At 44.2% G+C, this 16512-nt stretch overlaps 1 protein-coding gene across 1 annotated transcript in view; it reads right to left on the reverse strand.

Moving 5' to 3' along the window:
* The window catches only part of AFF3 (ALF transcription elongation factor 3), a 278863-nt gene that overhangs the window by 61928 nt on the left and 200423 nt on the right, over window positions 1-16512 (reverse strand). The window contains exon 9 of the mRNA XM_075495743.1: window positions 15324-15364. Coding sequence (XP_075351858.1) covers window positions 15324-15364 — 41 coding nt within the window. The remainder of the gene's footprint in view (window positions 1-15323; window positions 15365-16512) is intronic.

Genomic DNA, 16512 nt, shown 5'->3' on the forward strand with positions numbered 1-16512 from the left:
TAATGATTATTGGAATTCATCTGATAAAAATTGTAAAGGCCAGTTGTGGTCTTAGATTAAAAGTCATCAGGGCAAGCTGTGAACGGATGCGTATTAGCTTCCTAACTTAGGGTAAAGAAGTGACTATTATTAGAAGAGGTGTGGAGAGACTATGTGCTGACAAGGTTATTAGCTAGTCCCGAGGAGGTAGCTCCTGCTGAGTGTGGGTTTTAAGTGCTTTCCCTGCAGAGGGAGGTTGTCATTAGTCGCTGGGACATGGACCGTGCAGGAGACTGGTGTGTCACGCCTCAGCCTGTAGTTCCTGCCTGCAAGGCCATGGGTATATTCAGCAGCGACCTACAAACTAGATACCAGGCTGTACTGACCACATCCAGGAAACCAGGCTCCATCTATGCAGTGAAGTAAGCAGGAAAAAGGATGGGGCTGTGAGAAGCATTGCCACGTCTCTGGATCACCAAGTAAGAGATGCCAGTTTTAAGCTCTGTCATTACATTGGCCTAAGCTTCTGCTGTGTTGTGCTGGCAGTCAGCAAGCACGTGAAATAAAGATCCTTAGGAGGAAAGCACAAGTCTGAACACTTTATTTTCCTTTAAGGGAAGGACCCCTCTTTATTTCACACGTGCATGAGCGCATAGGTGTTTGGCCAAAAAAAGAAAAAGGGAAAAAGGTCTATATTAATTGTTTCCAAGCCTAGCAGCAAATGCCAGATTCTTAAATCTGTTATTTACTGCTGGTGAATTATTCCAAAAGTTATCCATAGTTCTCACCTAGTAATTCTTCAAAAAGTATTTTTATAAATGTTGCATCAACAATTTAAAAGCTGCAACAGCATGAGATTTCAGTGACCTCTGATTCTAGTTTGATGGCCAGGAGAGGATAAGAGCAGAAGACTCATCATACGTGATAATCACGTGACATGAGAAGGAAATGCTAAACTGTGCATCGCTAATGAGTTCGCTCTGATGGGTGTACTTCCCTGGGCTGAACTGAAACAGCACCGGTCCTCCATGCACCACTGGCAAGGACTGAAGAATACAGCCTTTGATTGCCTTACTCAATGCGTTGACTTGAACGTTTGTGAGGAGCTTGGTCAAAACATGAGCTTGGCTTCTCTTCAGTTTTTCCTGATGCAAAACTAACTGGATGTAGTTCCATCTCATGTCAAGCTTATAATTTAAAACTGATTACCTTCTGCATTGAGCGTGTTTGCTTGATAACTCAAAGCTCTGATTCATTGGTTTGGGTCTTGATTGTACCTTTGATTTAATGACAGTGTTGTCCACTGTTAATTAGCTTGTTGTGGTTCTGCTAATATGGTGATGTGTTTTACATTTGTTTGCTTATTTTTAGTATACAGGGCTGACTTATTCAGTCCAACTGTAACATGAGTCATGTCAATGAAAGATGTATGTAACTTAAGTAAGATACTTCCCAGCCATGTGGCCCCGCAACCGAATAAATAACTCTACCCCCCACAAGACGGTATCAAGATTAAAACAAAGCTATTGAAATGCTGTCTTTGTTAGCAATTAAACTAAAAACCCCTCAAGATTGCAATGCTACCTTTAACAAGCTCTTTACCAGGTGCAAGACAAACCTAAGGCAATCACTTCCTAAGCAAACCCTGTTTACATCTCAGCTTTGGAAACATATGTTGTTAATTTTAGAATTGCAGTTGCCATGTGAGCTGGGTGTCACTTCTAAAAGAAAAGAAAAGTGCGACTTTTGGGGATAATTATTTTTTCAGCACAGGTGCAGAAAGTGCATTTGAGTGCCCTAAACACTCACACAAGCTAAGCTGTGACTCAATCAAACTGCAGCCTATCACAACCTGAAAACAGTATCATAAAATCTATTCTTTCAGGCATGGTATGGCCTTAATAAAAAGTAGCACAGAATTTCTTAACTTAATAGAGGCTCATCTTTTCTCCTTCCAGATTTTACCTTTCCTCCATGATCCCCCTTTTTACATTGGCCATACTACCCACATGTTTCACCACTTCTTCATCCTTACAGCTCTTGGATTAACTGGAGAAGTGACTGGTGGGTCCATGCAGTTACAGAGTTTGCAGTTATCAGTCCTTTCAAGCTAACCCCCCAATTCAATAGCTCAACACTGGTGCTTGATACCTCTGTGGAGCTCAACTCCAAAGCAGCCAAGGAGTGCGCTGTGACACTGCAGTATGTCTTCTCCATGTGGGGCAGTGGGAATTCATTTGCCATACGTTCCCTCACTTAACCAGAGTGTATTCATAGAGTTTGCTGCAATGTATTTAAAAGGCTGATGCGGTAAATTACTGACATATGAACGATTCAAACCAGATCCCCAATTTACTGCTGCTCCATAGTGATACCAGACTTTTGGCCATAAAACCAACCCTAATAATTTGAGTAGGGCAACTCTGCAGTAATCGCCTGGTCTAATCAACCTGGGAGACCTTACACAGGCAGAGGAGGGCAGCAATGTACAGTGGCCAATGACAGAAATTTGTCATGGCTCTTGTAATACTAATAAATGGTTAATGCTATGTTTTGACCAAATGGAAAAAAAGAATAAAACACATTTCTTAGAAAATAATGTGACGTTGGCTCAGATTAGCTAACTACATCGAATGCTAAGGCACTTGTCTGCTTTAACAGTGCCCTTTGTCTGCACGGATAAAGAATATGCATGGGGATAAAGCACAGCTCCAGGAGGGGGGCAGATATCCTTGCAACACAAGGGAGAAATTCCTGGATAATCAGGTGCCTACCCGGCGCTTTTCACCAGCATTAAAGCCCTTATAATTATTTAGGAAAATACATATATTTTTACACAATACTCAGAAAATATCAGCAGTCTGAGGTTAAAATTTGGTGGCAGCTGACAAGCAGATAACATGCTAATGCAGAAAATGGTATAAAAAGAGAAGTTGAACCAGAGGTCACAGTACATCTCTGTATCAGAGAGTGATAATCTCAGAGGAGTGTTTAGGTTTTGCTGTCTTCTCAAACTGTTCTCTGGGTTTGCACAACCGACTTTGTAGTTGTTGTTTTCCTCTTCAGCTTAAAGAGAGAGAGGTGCTGTGCTGTGAATGCCTCCAGCAGGAGGAGAAGGAAGATAGCTGAGGGTGATCCGACAGCTGGAGGAGCCCCAAATTAGGTTCTTCTGAGAGCTCCACTTTTCAGCATCCCTATTTCAAAAACGCAGGCTAAAGCTTTCACGTTGGAATTCCCGCACTCTTCTTTTCTGTACCCTGTACCTCCTTCTGCAAATCCTGGGAGGTGTTTGCATGAGGGGTTTGCACCAAAAAGTTTCAAACTGGAAAAATGAGTGTGCTTGTTATTAGGTTCAGCAGACTGGGAATCTGCCAGGCTTTTACAAAACTGGTAATTTTCTGAGTTTTAGCTATTTTTTTTTTTATTGAGCGGAGGACAAGCTCTATCTTATTGAGTGAAAACAATAGAGTGAGAAGTTGGAAATTGCCAGGAAGCCTGGGAAAGACCGACACTCAGCCGAGATTTCATTCCATGTTTTCCTGTTGACCTCACAGGCTCTCGACACAAGAGCTCTGAGTACATTAAAGAAAGGCCACAGTCTCATTTGGTCCCGTGAACATTGGCAATATGTTATGGGGACAATATACAAGCTTGAAAGGGAAAAACCGCAGCAATGTCCCCATGCCCTGGAGGTTTTGTCTGGTGCAATGCTGTTTAACCAGAGCACTGTTAGGTTTTAAATGGCCATATGAGATTTATAGTAGGTCATGACCAGATCTCTTTTCAGGGCAAAGTTTGAAAAGTCCATTTGTCTCAAAATTTAAAAAAAGAGTCTGGTAATTCTCCAAGGTTTTTCCTCTTCCTTCAGGCAACTATTTTTGCATGGCCAGAGTTCCTAAACCCTCCCCAAGAGCCCTTTTAATGTGGGAAATATTGTCCTAGTGCCTGCTATCAAAGGAATAATACTGAAGATACAAATATTTACAAACCTACTCTAACTCCACATGGTCAGTATCAGGCTTATTAAGTTTTAGAAAAAGGGACATCATGACCTTAAAAGAAGTGGCTTCAGGAAATCAGTATTTCAGGGCATTATTAGCACAGAAGAGTGATGGTTACTGCGGGGAACTGAATGGAGAAGACTCAAGGTGCAGGCAGAAATCCCCCATGTCTGGCGGATAGCGTGGCTGCCCCGCTCCGGGGCTGGCAGCCAAGGGGCAGCTCTGGCTGGGTGGGTGGCAGTGCTGGCCCCCCACCGCTGCCCGCCTGGGCTACGTCCCACCACGTGCCAGCAAAAGGCGTCCGCTGGTGTCCATGAGGCTGCAAAACAAGACAACGGGCTGGCCCCCCACCACGGCTGTTTCTCCTGCACAGCAGAAACAGAGGTTGTCCCCTTCCAATGATGGTGGCCATGTCAACCTTTTGGCTGCGGGTGGTGCTTGGGTAGCCCCTGCCAGGCTTCACTCGTGGCACTGCAAGCCAGCGAGACTTGCCTCCCACTGTGTGGCCCTGAGATTGGGGGCAGCTGGAGGAGACTGGTGAGAGATGGGGGTCCCAGGGAGGGCTCCAGGCACCCGTGGGGGTGCCTGGGTTGTTTTGAGGAACAGGGAAAGGGCAGATTGGGCAAACAAGATGGCAAGTGGCAAGAGAGGCTCTGGGACAAGGTCCCCCTGGGAAACGTGGAGAGCCAAAATCGTGGATATCTGGGGCCAAGTGGGGGAAGATGCCTGTGATGGAGGCTCTGTGTCTGGTTTTCCTCTTTTCTCTCTAGAGGGGCTGTAGGAAGGAAGAAAAGGAAGATGGGAATGGCAAGCAAAGTCCCACAGGGCTGCTGGGAGCCAGGCACTAGCTGTCCCCTCGCCAGCGCCTGCACTGCCAGCAGCCATCACCTGCCTGGGTATGAAACAACGCAGACCTCCCTGGGTATGCGTGACGCCAGGGCCAGAGCAGATCCCCGCAAAAGCATATAAAAGTGTCTTAAAGCATCATTGCAAAGCAAGAAATTTACTTGGCAGGTCTCTATGACTTTTCTGGGGTGATTTTTATCTGTTGTGTAAATCAGAATCATGGGATTCTTTAACCTCGCTCCCCTGTTTTTTTTATTTGACAAACTGCTTGTTCATTTAGAGCAGTTATGCTTGATTGTGCCAGTAAATAATAAGTGAGAACTATTTGTGAATTATTTGGCTGCTAGATTTCCACAGAGAAGGGCCTATTCTCTTCTGTGTGAATGTGTGTGTGAGAGGCAGTCCCTCAGCATGAAGAAAAGTTATGCGCCTGAGTCAAGAATGAAAAAGACCTTTAAAATCTTTATAGCAATCTAATACAGAAGATACACTGGTATGCAAAGTAAATTTCATTGGGTATAAAATACCTACCTTTAAAACAAATAATTTTCTTTTTTGCTAAAAATGCCAGAAGATTGCAGACTATATTAAAGATAGCTTGTGTCTCATTTAAATCATACCCCATGGAAAAATACCTAATTTAATTTAAATAATTTCTATTTATTTCTGCCTTTCAAAATGATATCATTTTCAGGTTATAAAAATGTAATGTCTGAACTCAGACTCTTTACACTTAGTTTCAAGCCAGACCTAATTTTACATCTAAGTTAAAAACACATGAGAGCACACAGTCATAATATGATCTGGCCCCTCTCTGACTGCAAAAAGGGCAGCCTGCTATAAACAGAGTCCTTGAGGGAAGGAAGGTCTTCCATTTTGAGGAGGATTTTGAAATTTCGTGCCATTCCAGATTGGAACAAAGCTCTCCAATTCTGAATTTTCCCATGAAACAGAACCCCAAAAGAAAGCAATAATAATGAAAAATAAAGCAGAAAGTGTTTGTTCTGATCATTTGTAAAGCAAATGTCAGCAGATAGACCTCCTGGAAATGCTGACTAAGCAAAAAAACCTTGCAACTTTGGAAACTGAGCCATTTGAGATTTCAGGGTCTTGGTTTGCATCAAAAAAGCTCCAATGGTTCAGGAGCCCAAATACCTTCCCTGCAGCCCTGCTCATCTGGTTGCCAGTGAGGGTGTCAGGGGAGCTGGTAGATAGTCAGCCTGAGTCGAAGTGGAACCATAACCGGATCCTGATGTCTGAACCATGCGCCAGGTGTGTTGCTTTAAAATAAGCCACTTGTCCAACTATTGGAAGCACAAATAGGCAGGGTTGTGATTTTTAAAAGCTGGAAATATTTCCAAAGTGCTAAGGTCAAATCCTCAGTGCGTGAAAACTGGGACAATGCTACTGAAATCAGTGAAGCTATTTTGGTTTTTTACCAGTGAAAATCTGGTCACTGAAGTTTAAAACAAAATCTAGAGTCAGTGTAAAGTAAGAATCATTGCAAGTGTGCACCAATCAGAACCATCGATGAACCACAAAGAGAATTACTGTAGGACTCAAAATGTTAAAAATGATTACATGATTTAAGCTTTCATTTCATGCAGAAAAAATCTCTCAATCAAACTAAACCAGAAACTTGTCATTTTTCTATTTACTTTTCACATTTACCATGAAAAAATGCTCCCTGCTGCCACAAACTATTTGGGTAAACCAAAAGGTTTGCATGTAAAGCCAATTTGTCAGCATTGGCTGAAAAGCGTATAAACATACCTCCTTCTCCTGATGTCCGCATGAAAGACTTTTCACAGGCAAGGAAAAAGTATTCCCTTTAACCAGCTCAAGCCCTACAGCTAGGTGTAACATGCCTTGCTTGCCAAAAACTCCCAACAATTTTAATTTGGCTTCAGGGTCTATCAGGAATGCGGGGTTAAGTCCCTACTTTGGAAGCTCTGCAGGGCATTGAAGTTCTCTGAATATGGCCTTGCTTCAGCATCTAGATTTCAATGCACTGCACAGAAAGACAGGAGTTGGGTTTTTTGTTTCTTTTTTTTTTCTTTTTTTTTTTTCTTTTTTAGGAGGAAGAAAAGAAACAATTCCTTGGATGGGAAGAGACTTTTGCAACCACTAGAATCTCCAGGATTCTGAGAGTATGACTGATGGGGGTCTGTAATGGGGCTGTGGAAGAGTATCCCCTTCACAGAATTTTCAATAGGAATTTGGTTACAAGTACCAATAGTGGTCCTCAGGAGACTTAGATGGTATTTTTTTGGCCCAGAATTTTGAGTAGCCATGAGATGACCTGCATATATCACCCAGTACGCGCTGATTCTTTCTGATAAGGGAGGAAGGTGAAAGTATTGCCAAAGGAGTAAGAGTCTGGGAGGAGACAAAAATAGTTTTGTGAATCTAATCCTTTTCTCAGAAAGTTCTGGATATGAGTCTTTCCCAAGGCTTTCTTAGCCAAGGACTTCTCTAGAGGTGCTACCAAACATGCCTGAAACCTTTCAGCTGCAATATTTTTCAACGTAAAGCATTTGTATGAGATTTGGTGGATCACACCGAGCTATAGGATGCTACTGGACTGCTGCTGTACCTTCACACCAGCGTATGTGAAATAGCTAAGTGGGAAACTGCTCATCCATCCTAAGAGCTCTCTCAGATTTCACAAACGTTCCAGTTTTTGTCTGGGAGGAAACGCAGGCTCTTCAAAGATCACACTTACATTTTCTTTCACTGAAATGCAAGAAACCTAGAACGGTGTGAACCCTTCCTCAATGGCAGAATAAGTCCAACTCTTCTCCAAGGCAAGGAGAGAGGAAAGGATAAACGTTTTCCTGCAGCCTACAACAAAATTGAGGCAATCAAGGAAAAAAAGGAGGAGACACCTGGATGAGACTGCATGGGGGAGCAAAGTATCTCAGCCCATGACAATGTGATCTCCTTGCAGGAGCATTTCAGGCCTGATTCAGCCACACACTAAGCCCCATGGGGAAATCACAGGGCACCTCTTTCTTTGTACATACTCACCTTTTTTTTTTTGCCTGCAAAGAAACTGGCCTCAGTTCTGCTTCTGCGTACTGTCCTCTTCACCCTTCAAAGAGCGAAGGCCAGCCGAGGTACAGACCGTGTGTTGTCCCCACTGGGGCCACATGAAGACGCTGTACCGAGGAGTCCCTTGCCCACCAAGGGTCACAAGCACAGCTCTGTCGTGGGACTGTCCTCCTGCAGAACACGCCTGCTCTCCCCCGAGCAAACCAGAGCTCCCCTTTCCTTTTTGCCTCTGTTGTTGCCAGGGTCAGAACAAAACCAAGAGCAAGGAGAAAATGTTCTTGAAACTAAAAATAAAAAATACAGAGGGCAGTAGGCAGATAGCCTTACCAGTGACAAAGGCAAACCCAGAAGTTCAGGTGGGATTTCTAAACCACCTTTGCAAGAGGCAGGAAAAACCAACTGGAGCGAGCATGTCATCCACGGAGCTGATGCCAGAACACCCTGTTGTGCCTGGCTGATTACTGAGCGATTAAAGCTTGAAGGGGGGATCTCCTTCCATCTGCTGCATGGACTACTGCCTCACTGAAAGGGAACTGAAATTTCTCCTTTGTGTTGCTGCACCCGTTCTGGAGACTCCTTGAGCTACAGCTAGGACATGATTCACAAACACACAAGGGTCAAAAGTCCCAGGCTAACGTCCTGTAGCCAAGGACCAGGCTGAGGTGCCGCTGCTTGCTACAAATTTTCATCTATTCTTAAAATAAGGTGGTAGTGAAAGCATGGTGATTTGTGGGAACAGTGTGGTCCTCTGTTTCCTGCTATTGGTGCTGTGTAAACCTGAGCTCTCTTTCTTCAGACTGCCAGGAAATAGATACAAATGTATTTATAAGATTTCACTTTTGCAGCATAGCACTAAAAATAGGACAATACGTCATTCATAGTACAGGTCTCTCTATTCTCTTATCCCACCACTGAAGAAGGGAAAGCATAATGTTATCAACTAACTGTCCTCCTCCGTCTTCCAATAAAGCAAGTTTCAGCTACCGGAGTTACTATCAAGGTTAAAATCCCCTTTGTTTTACAACATGTTCATTGCCTAGGGGGACTGTCATTGCCCAAAGGGAGCATAATGTTCAAGTCTTATTGAAATATCGTAAGTAATATCAATAATAAGGAAAACAGAATTCTTTAACAAATTCACTGCCCATAGCTATGTACTCATGATATATGGGAGTGGTGTTCAGAGCATCAATTCAACAATACTTTAAGTCAGTGCTCCTTTGACCCACGCTGATGAAGATGGACAGACAGGTTAGACAAGATTATGCCTCCAAGGGTCATAAAAATGTAGAAGTTTCCCAACTGCAAACTGATTTTTCAAAGTCAATTACTTGCACAATTTAACCGGACAGCCATTTATGCCTTCCAGGTTTCATATCGTTAATGTTTGTTTCCTCTTGGATTTTTGCTGTTTCTCCTACTCTCACTCTTTTTTTTTTTGGCCTCAGATACACACATTAAAAAAACACTCTCGCACTTCTTGTCCTATGTGATTTATTCCCAAGAAATTAAATTACATTTTTATAAGCCTGTGTTACTGCAAATGATAGCTGAAGATTTGCTGAAAAAATTAATTCCTGATCTGTTGCCGTGAAGCGTCCTCGCTAGCACTGTACTGACTCTGTCTTTCAAAACCAGATGGAAGCAGTCCAACGGTATGATTAACTTCTTAGTCCCTGCAATTTCCTATTGCTCTACTTGCCCTAGATTTCAGGATTGACCTCCTGTTTCACTGCAAAATGCACAGTTGCTCAGTTTGATAAATCACATGAATACTTTTTTGATCACAGTTATCTACTATTTACTACATACCCAGTGAGGTTAATCATATGCTGAGGCACTTCATATGCTGCACGCATATACACTCTTCTTCCCAATAGCACTTTGCATATTCTTCATGCTGCCAGCCAGCAATGGGACCTGCTTTCTCCTTACTAACATGTGAAAGACCCCAGATCTGCACCTTGTCTCTTTTTCCCCCCATGTTAATTCTGTAATTATTCACACACTGATTCTTAAAAAACCTAGCAAGCCTAAGAAAATATATGAGAAATTACTAGTCAGACCTAGAATGGATCGTCTCCCCTCGGTATCTTTAGGGAGCTATTGAGAATGCATGCGGTTGCCCACAGTGAGGTGGGAAATGTTTGGCTGTCATGATAGCAAAATGCTATCACTTCCCTGAAGAAAAAGCACATCTTAACTTTTCTTTTTCTTTCTCTAAACACCAAAGGAATGTCAGTATTTAGTATAGCTAGCTAGGGCTCAAAATTGCTAAAATTCCCTGGGACAGCTCTGCTCCACCTTCTCATACAGCGTTGCAATACATCCAAATCACGTCCCTGGTGCTATGGTAGAACAACTCTAAACAAACACCAGCAACAGTCAAGGTATGGGAAAACATCCAATAGCGAACAGATGAGTGCTACAGATCTTGCTCACAAGTTAAATAAAGGGAAATGGAGTGCCAGTTTTACAGAGCTATCTATTCCTTTTCGCTCCAAGCCTTCCACACAGGCTCTTCTTTTAAAGCCCCTTTTCACTAATTCACAACAGTCTCCAATACTGGAAATTAGTGTCCTATATACAATACATATCATTACTCTTCCTCCTTCAAGTTCTCTAACTAGGAGGGCTGAGAAACTCTAGACCATTTCTGCCACAAAACGTAGCAGCAGTTGCCCTTTGCTACCCTGCAACTGTGGGACACCAGCATTTCCAAATAGCCAAGCTTTCATGTAAGGCATAAGTGATAAATCTATATCCCCTGTCGGAGGGATTCTCTTTTTCCTCGCAAAGATAGTCCAGAAAGTTTAAGCAATGTGCTAACGCTGTGAGAGCTGTGTTTGTTTCTGTGGCAGCGAACACAGTGCGTGTACACCCTTCTCTGGCCAACCTTTGCCTCCTGCAGAGCCTATGATCTCAGTTCCGTCATTCTCTGCTGGGACCCAGATCAGCTGTCCGGAGCCAAGGCTTCCCCTCGGCTGTCACTGATTACCCAGACCTGTCACATGAAGCCCTTCTGGCCAGCCAGCTAGCTGAGTCACTCCGGTGATAAGCTGACCACGTAGCTTCTCATGTGGAGAAAGTCTCACGGTGTGGAAGGTGATGTTATCAAAAAACTCAGTCCAACACAAACATAAGTACGTGAGTGACACGAAGCACAGGAGTATTTTTGCTAGCTGCCACTGGATTATTTACTTACTTCAGGGTATCACAAGTTTAACTGCTTCGCTTAATCACAGCTCAAGCAGATACTTGAGAACAAGAAATCTTTGGCTCCGTCCACTGAAAATTTTAAGGCTGCTTGGACAGCTGCCTTCCCTGCTTTAAGTGATCTATTAAAAGTCCAAATTGCCTCTTATTGTTGCCTTAATACTTTACAGGCAGTCCCTCCCCAGGCCTCCTAACCCAAATGGTGTATCTCAATGTGGCTTTGTCTGAAGGAGAAGAGCCATGCTACAGATCCCACTGGACGAATCCTCGAATCCTGTGGCTGCTTACAATATCAGGGGAACGGACTGGATTGTCCCAGGTCAACCTTTTCTGTTCGATTTTCCTCGCAGCTGAGTGCTAAATGCGTGCACGCACCCGCGGGAGGTGGTGCACCAGCACCTCTGCTTGCAAACGTCTCTCTCCCCACAGATGTGGGGCTCTGCTGCTTTGCACGACCTGCTGCTCAGCTCCCCAAACCCTTCACCGCTCCAGAGGACATCAGGGAGTATTTGGTTGCCCTTCAGGATCTTAAGTGCAACTGGCCAGACCCATTAGGGTAAACCAGCTCATGCCTGGCACAGCCTGCATGTCAATGTCCTAACCGTGATCAAACACGGACAGACATGGCATGATTGCATGGAAATGCGAAGTACTATCCCTTCTGCCCGACAGGAGGGCGGACCGAAGCTCAGACAGCCTGTGTAACTCACCAACCATCACAAACGGGGCTTGTCTACACTGCCAAATGGATGTTAGCGTTGAGACGCCTTGTCTATCAACAGCCCAAAGTGGTAAATCAAAAAGGTTTATCATAGCCTGTACTTAACAGTTCAGGTCTGGATGACACATATATATTAACCAGGTGCTGAGCGTAAGCTAGTGAGTTGGACTCTTTACAGGACTTACCAGCTGGGCTGAGCAGGCTTGCAGGAATGCCGGGCTGAGCGGGTTCAGCTCTCCCTCTGCCCTACACGCCTGCGCTGAGGTTCGTGCAGGCACAGCTAGCAGGGCCTGCCTGCGTCCTCCAGCGTAAGTACACAGAAAGTGTAACAGACCACAATTGTGAACTAAGCATGTCTCAGAAGTACCACCCAAGTGCCGCAGTGAATGAGCTATCTTTGCCCTATTACGAGAGAGGAAATTCAGCGGTGGTACAACACTTTCCTCTAAGCATTCGAAACTCTTAGGCAGACCCACTTGGCCTACACTACAGCACAGAGAAATAAAAGCAGCTTGGGGAATAAAAGTGCCCTAGGACCACTGTAAATCTTTACTTCATGGAAAATCTTATCTTGCACATGAATATGAGCTGTGAGTAAATTTAATGTGTGGATTAAGCACTGTGCGGTCTCCCTCATGGTGGGCTTTTCAGCCTAAAAAGAACAAAAGAATAATAATGAGTGTTGTGTTTGGGAATGATTACAAACAGCTGTAATTTACAGCTGGACATTCTCCATTGCAAAAGTATCCTGCAAGCAAGTGCTTCTGGGCTAGTGGAACAGACTGCAAAAAATTAGCTTTTAACTTCAGCCTTAAGGTCAGAGTTCTGGGACCATGGGAGTCAATAATAAAATCTATTTAGCTCAGTGGGATTAAGCAGGTTTAAGACCTGGCTTAACCACACTGCTTACTGTTAAATAACAACAGAACACACTGAATATTTTAGTTACAGACATTTTTCTTCATTTGAAAGCTATTCAGGCAGTGGATATGAGAGTCAGACAATTGAAGATATGCTAGCACCACACCATTAAGGTATACGAGTTAAGTTCTTGCTCTTCTCTGTCCCAGAAACTGAGCAATCTGTATAGTTAGACCACTTTACTGAAGAGCACAATAAAATTAAAACCAAGCTGTGCTGTATAAACACCGAGGGTTTTTCATGAGAGAATGAAAATCTAATGGGGCCAGTGCATCTTTCCTGACAAAATAGTCGGTGCATGTGCAGAGCAACCTGTCTTCTGGAAGCAGAAAAGCTGTTTCAGTCAAGCTTCTGGGTCACTAATCTTTGTGTTTGCACATAAATCTGCTGGGGGTTACTGTGTTATTCTGAAAACAAGACTGAGTGCAATACACTAAAGAAATCAATGGCTACAGGTTTAAAACCTCTCTTGGTTTTTTTTCCTCTTTCAGTTTAGCTAACTGTTACCTGCAAGCCACAACTGAAACAGGAACTGCTGGAGAATATTTTTTCAAAAAAATAATGGGCAAAATTACTGAGAGCTTTATTTGAGCTGCCGTCTCCCTTGGTGCTGGGAAGTGCTGGTGTGTGACTGGGAGCTCTTAGTTGCTACTGGGACACAAGTAATGAGAAGCAATATCACAGGCATCCTCACTTTAGCCAAGACCAGACAGAAACTGCCCTCGCAGTGTGGGGTTTTGGCCCCCTGCCCTCCCGTTCGCTCGCTGCAGTGAGGCTAGGGGTGGCAGGGAGGAACCTCCCCAGGGTGCGCCCGCAGCCTTCCCAGCACCCACTCCAGAGGCAGGGGAGGAGGGTGCCCCGATGCCCGAATGTTTGCAGAGCAGGTGGGAAAGCTGTAGCCTCCGGGCGTGCTTTTAGGGGCAGGGAGGGGAATATCTGATCATAAATACTAAATCTGAGGTGTGACGGGCAACATTTCAGCCCTTTTGCCCTGAGGACGAGGGCAGCCCGTGCCCAGCTCCCTCACCACCCCTGAAGAGGTAGGGACCACTTATCCATCACCGCCACTTTTCTTTCTAGGGGAGATGGAAAGCGCAGTGAGGGGTTTGGGGCTTGTTAACTACCTCCAGGGGCACTTCTGCAGGAATGTTCCTCATTCATCCCAGGGGAAGGATGCTGAGGACCCCCCCCCACACACATTTTCTTTGGTCACAGTATCGCCCCCACCGAGTGCCAAAGCTGTTTTGCCTTGGGGGCGAGCCTGCACACCTCCAGGGAGAGGGGCATAATGCTGACTCTGACTCCTCTTTCTTTTTGCATTCGTCCCAGTTACAGCAAATACTTGTGTGCCCTACAACTGCGCCAGCGATTTCACCCGCATCCCATACATTTCACTCAGGAAACTTTTTCCTCAAGGGGGGGGAGAAAAAATTCTAAACAAAATGGTGTTTGTAAACTTGGGGGGGGGGGGGGGAAGGTCGATAATTTTGGCAGTCTTAGCCTCTGAGCAGAGAGAAATGTTATTCATCCATGCACAACATATAATTCAGCCTAAGTGACAGGCTCTGCTCTGGAGAAATCCTGGCCTGAGCTGGCTTCCAGAGTCAATTACCGCTTATTCCCAGGGAGGCGGGGGGCGGGGGGCCAGACGGAGCAGAGGGGGCTGCCAACAAGACATGGGGAAATTTACTCTGTGTCAGCCTGCATGACACAGTACCTCATTTGTGGATAAATGTAAATCTGCTAGTTCTTTTTCACAGGCACTAAAATGTACAGTCTCTCCTCCCCCTTCCCTCCCCCTGTTCCCAAAACTGGAAAAGAAATCAGGACGGTCTTAGAAAGCTACCTTATATTTCAATCAATCCTCTTTCATAAAAGTCATTTAAGGTAAATACCTGTGCAGACCTACGGCCCAACTATAACATTTACTATGGCCCAAATCCTGAATTCCTCACTTGGGCAAGTTTCCCATTGAAGTTAATGGATTTTTGCTTGAAAAAGAGCTGAGTAAAACCTGAACACTGTTTAAGGATTTGGTCTCCTGCTTATCTGCCTGGAGCACTGCTGCAGTTCCAGAAGAAGTGAAAAAATGAATTAAATTCCTCCAAAATACCAATCCCTCAAAACTTAAGGGGTAAAAAAGGGCATTGTTTTTGTGCATAAAACATACAGAGAATCTCATCAAAAGAAGAGTAATTCCCAGGGAAAGGATTTGGAAAAAGTCAAAAGAGAACACCTCGGAATAAATGAAGTACTTATTGCTGAAAAATGAGCTCAGATATATCTCAGCAAACTCTAAAGCTCAGGATTTACTGCATCATTCATGCCTTCTCCAGTAAGTTTCTTATCTCTCGTTTGGTATCACAACAAGGGATTCTGCATACTCTGTATGAAATACAAGAAGACTGTGATTTTTGCAGTAATAAACTCTACACATGCATGACAAATCCAAGCATGCAAAATGTTTAACATCCCAGTTCACAGATACTTTGGGGACAAAATCCGATTATGAGTTATATGCCACAATAAATAGGGCTCAACGTTTCATAAAGCAATTTATAGTTCATAAAAATGACAAAATGTACCTGTCAGACAGAACGCGGAGAGCAGATCTCTGTGCTGCCTGCTGGAAGAAAGGGCAGAGATGTTTATTTTATATTCTGACTTGAAAATTACGAGCACAATCAACACTTTAAAAAATGCGTTACACACATTTTTGTCACGTGTCCAAAATGTTAAAGTACGAGCAAAGTAGCGGAGAGTCTATAATCAAATGGACATTCCAGCCTAGTAAATGTAAGAACACTTTGTTAAGTACGCCATAAACCAGAAGATTGTCAAAGCACCGCACGGTATTTGAGGTCTGAACTACTCTATTTAGACGATTTTTTCTGCGGGTCCCTGAAAACTCGGCAGGGCTCGGTTCTCTGCCTTCCCCTCTCCCCGCTTCCGCACTCCCACTCCCTCTCCTTTACCATTAGTCTCCTCCCATTCTTCCACAGAAACAAACATCACATATTTGGTTCCTTTTGCGATGAAGCCCGTAGCTATAATTATAAATTTTGCAAAGCTTGCCAGAGCTGCTGCAGACTTTTCATGAGCGCTGCCATGTTAATCTGCTGGCAACTTTTGACTACACAGTACAGGATTGACCTATTGCTGGTTTGCTCCTCAGTTTTTGCCTAGCACAACTCTTTGGATGGGGTGGGGAAGCATGGTGCTTGTTCTTGTGTTAACCAGCAGTTCTGGGAATAGAAATCATAGCCTCTCAAGTTTAATAGGACTCCCAAGCCTATCCCTGAGCTCGTTTGCCACTTTATTATTATTATTCTTTCCCCTCCTTCAATCACTTCAAGTGGTGTGATTCATGGCTTCGGCACAGTAACCAGCTGCTAAGCAAAGATGAAATCCATAATGTTTTGAGAATCTACTTTAAAGCCTCCATTCTACTCGGAGCTGCCCAGAGCGTCCCCTTCCCAGCCGTACCCGTCCGGGCTGTGCCTCACCTGGCACAGAAGGGACACAAAGCTGAGCGGTACGGAGAGTCAAGGGGCAGGGAATTTAACGCTGATTTTCTCTTTGCAGTTACCAATAAATATGTTTTTGAAACCATTCTCCCTGACTTCTCAGGCTGCTGGGGGCTGCATCCCTATCCCTGAACAAGCTGCACGGCTTGCAGGCATCCTGCTCAGCACCGGAGAGCATGGAGGTAACCTTTCTGACTAGTCAAAATGCTGCTGACAGGCTGCAAAGAAAAACTTGATAAAACCTGAC

The sequence above is a fragment of the Mycteria americana genome, chromosome 1 (assembly GCF_035582795.1).
Source record: "Mycteria americana isolate JAX WOST 10 ecotype Jacksonville Zoo and Gardens chromosome 1, USCA_MyAme_1.0, whole genome shotgun sequence".
NCBI classification, from domain to species: domain Eukaryota; kingdom Metazoa; phylum Chordata; class Aves; order Ciconiiformes; family Ciconiidae; genus Mycteria; species Mycteria americana.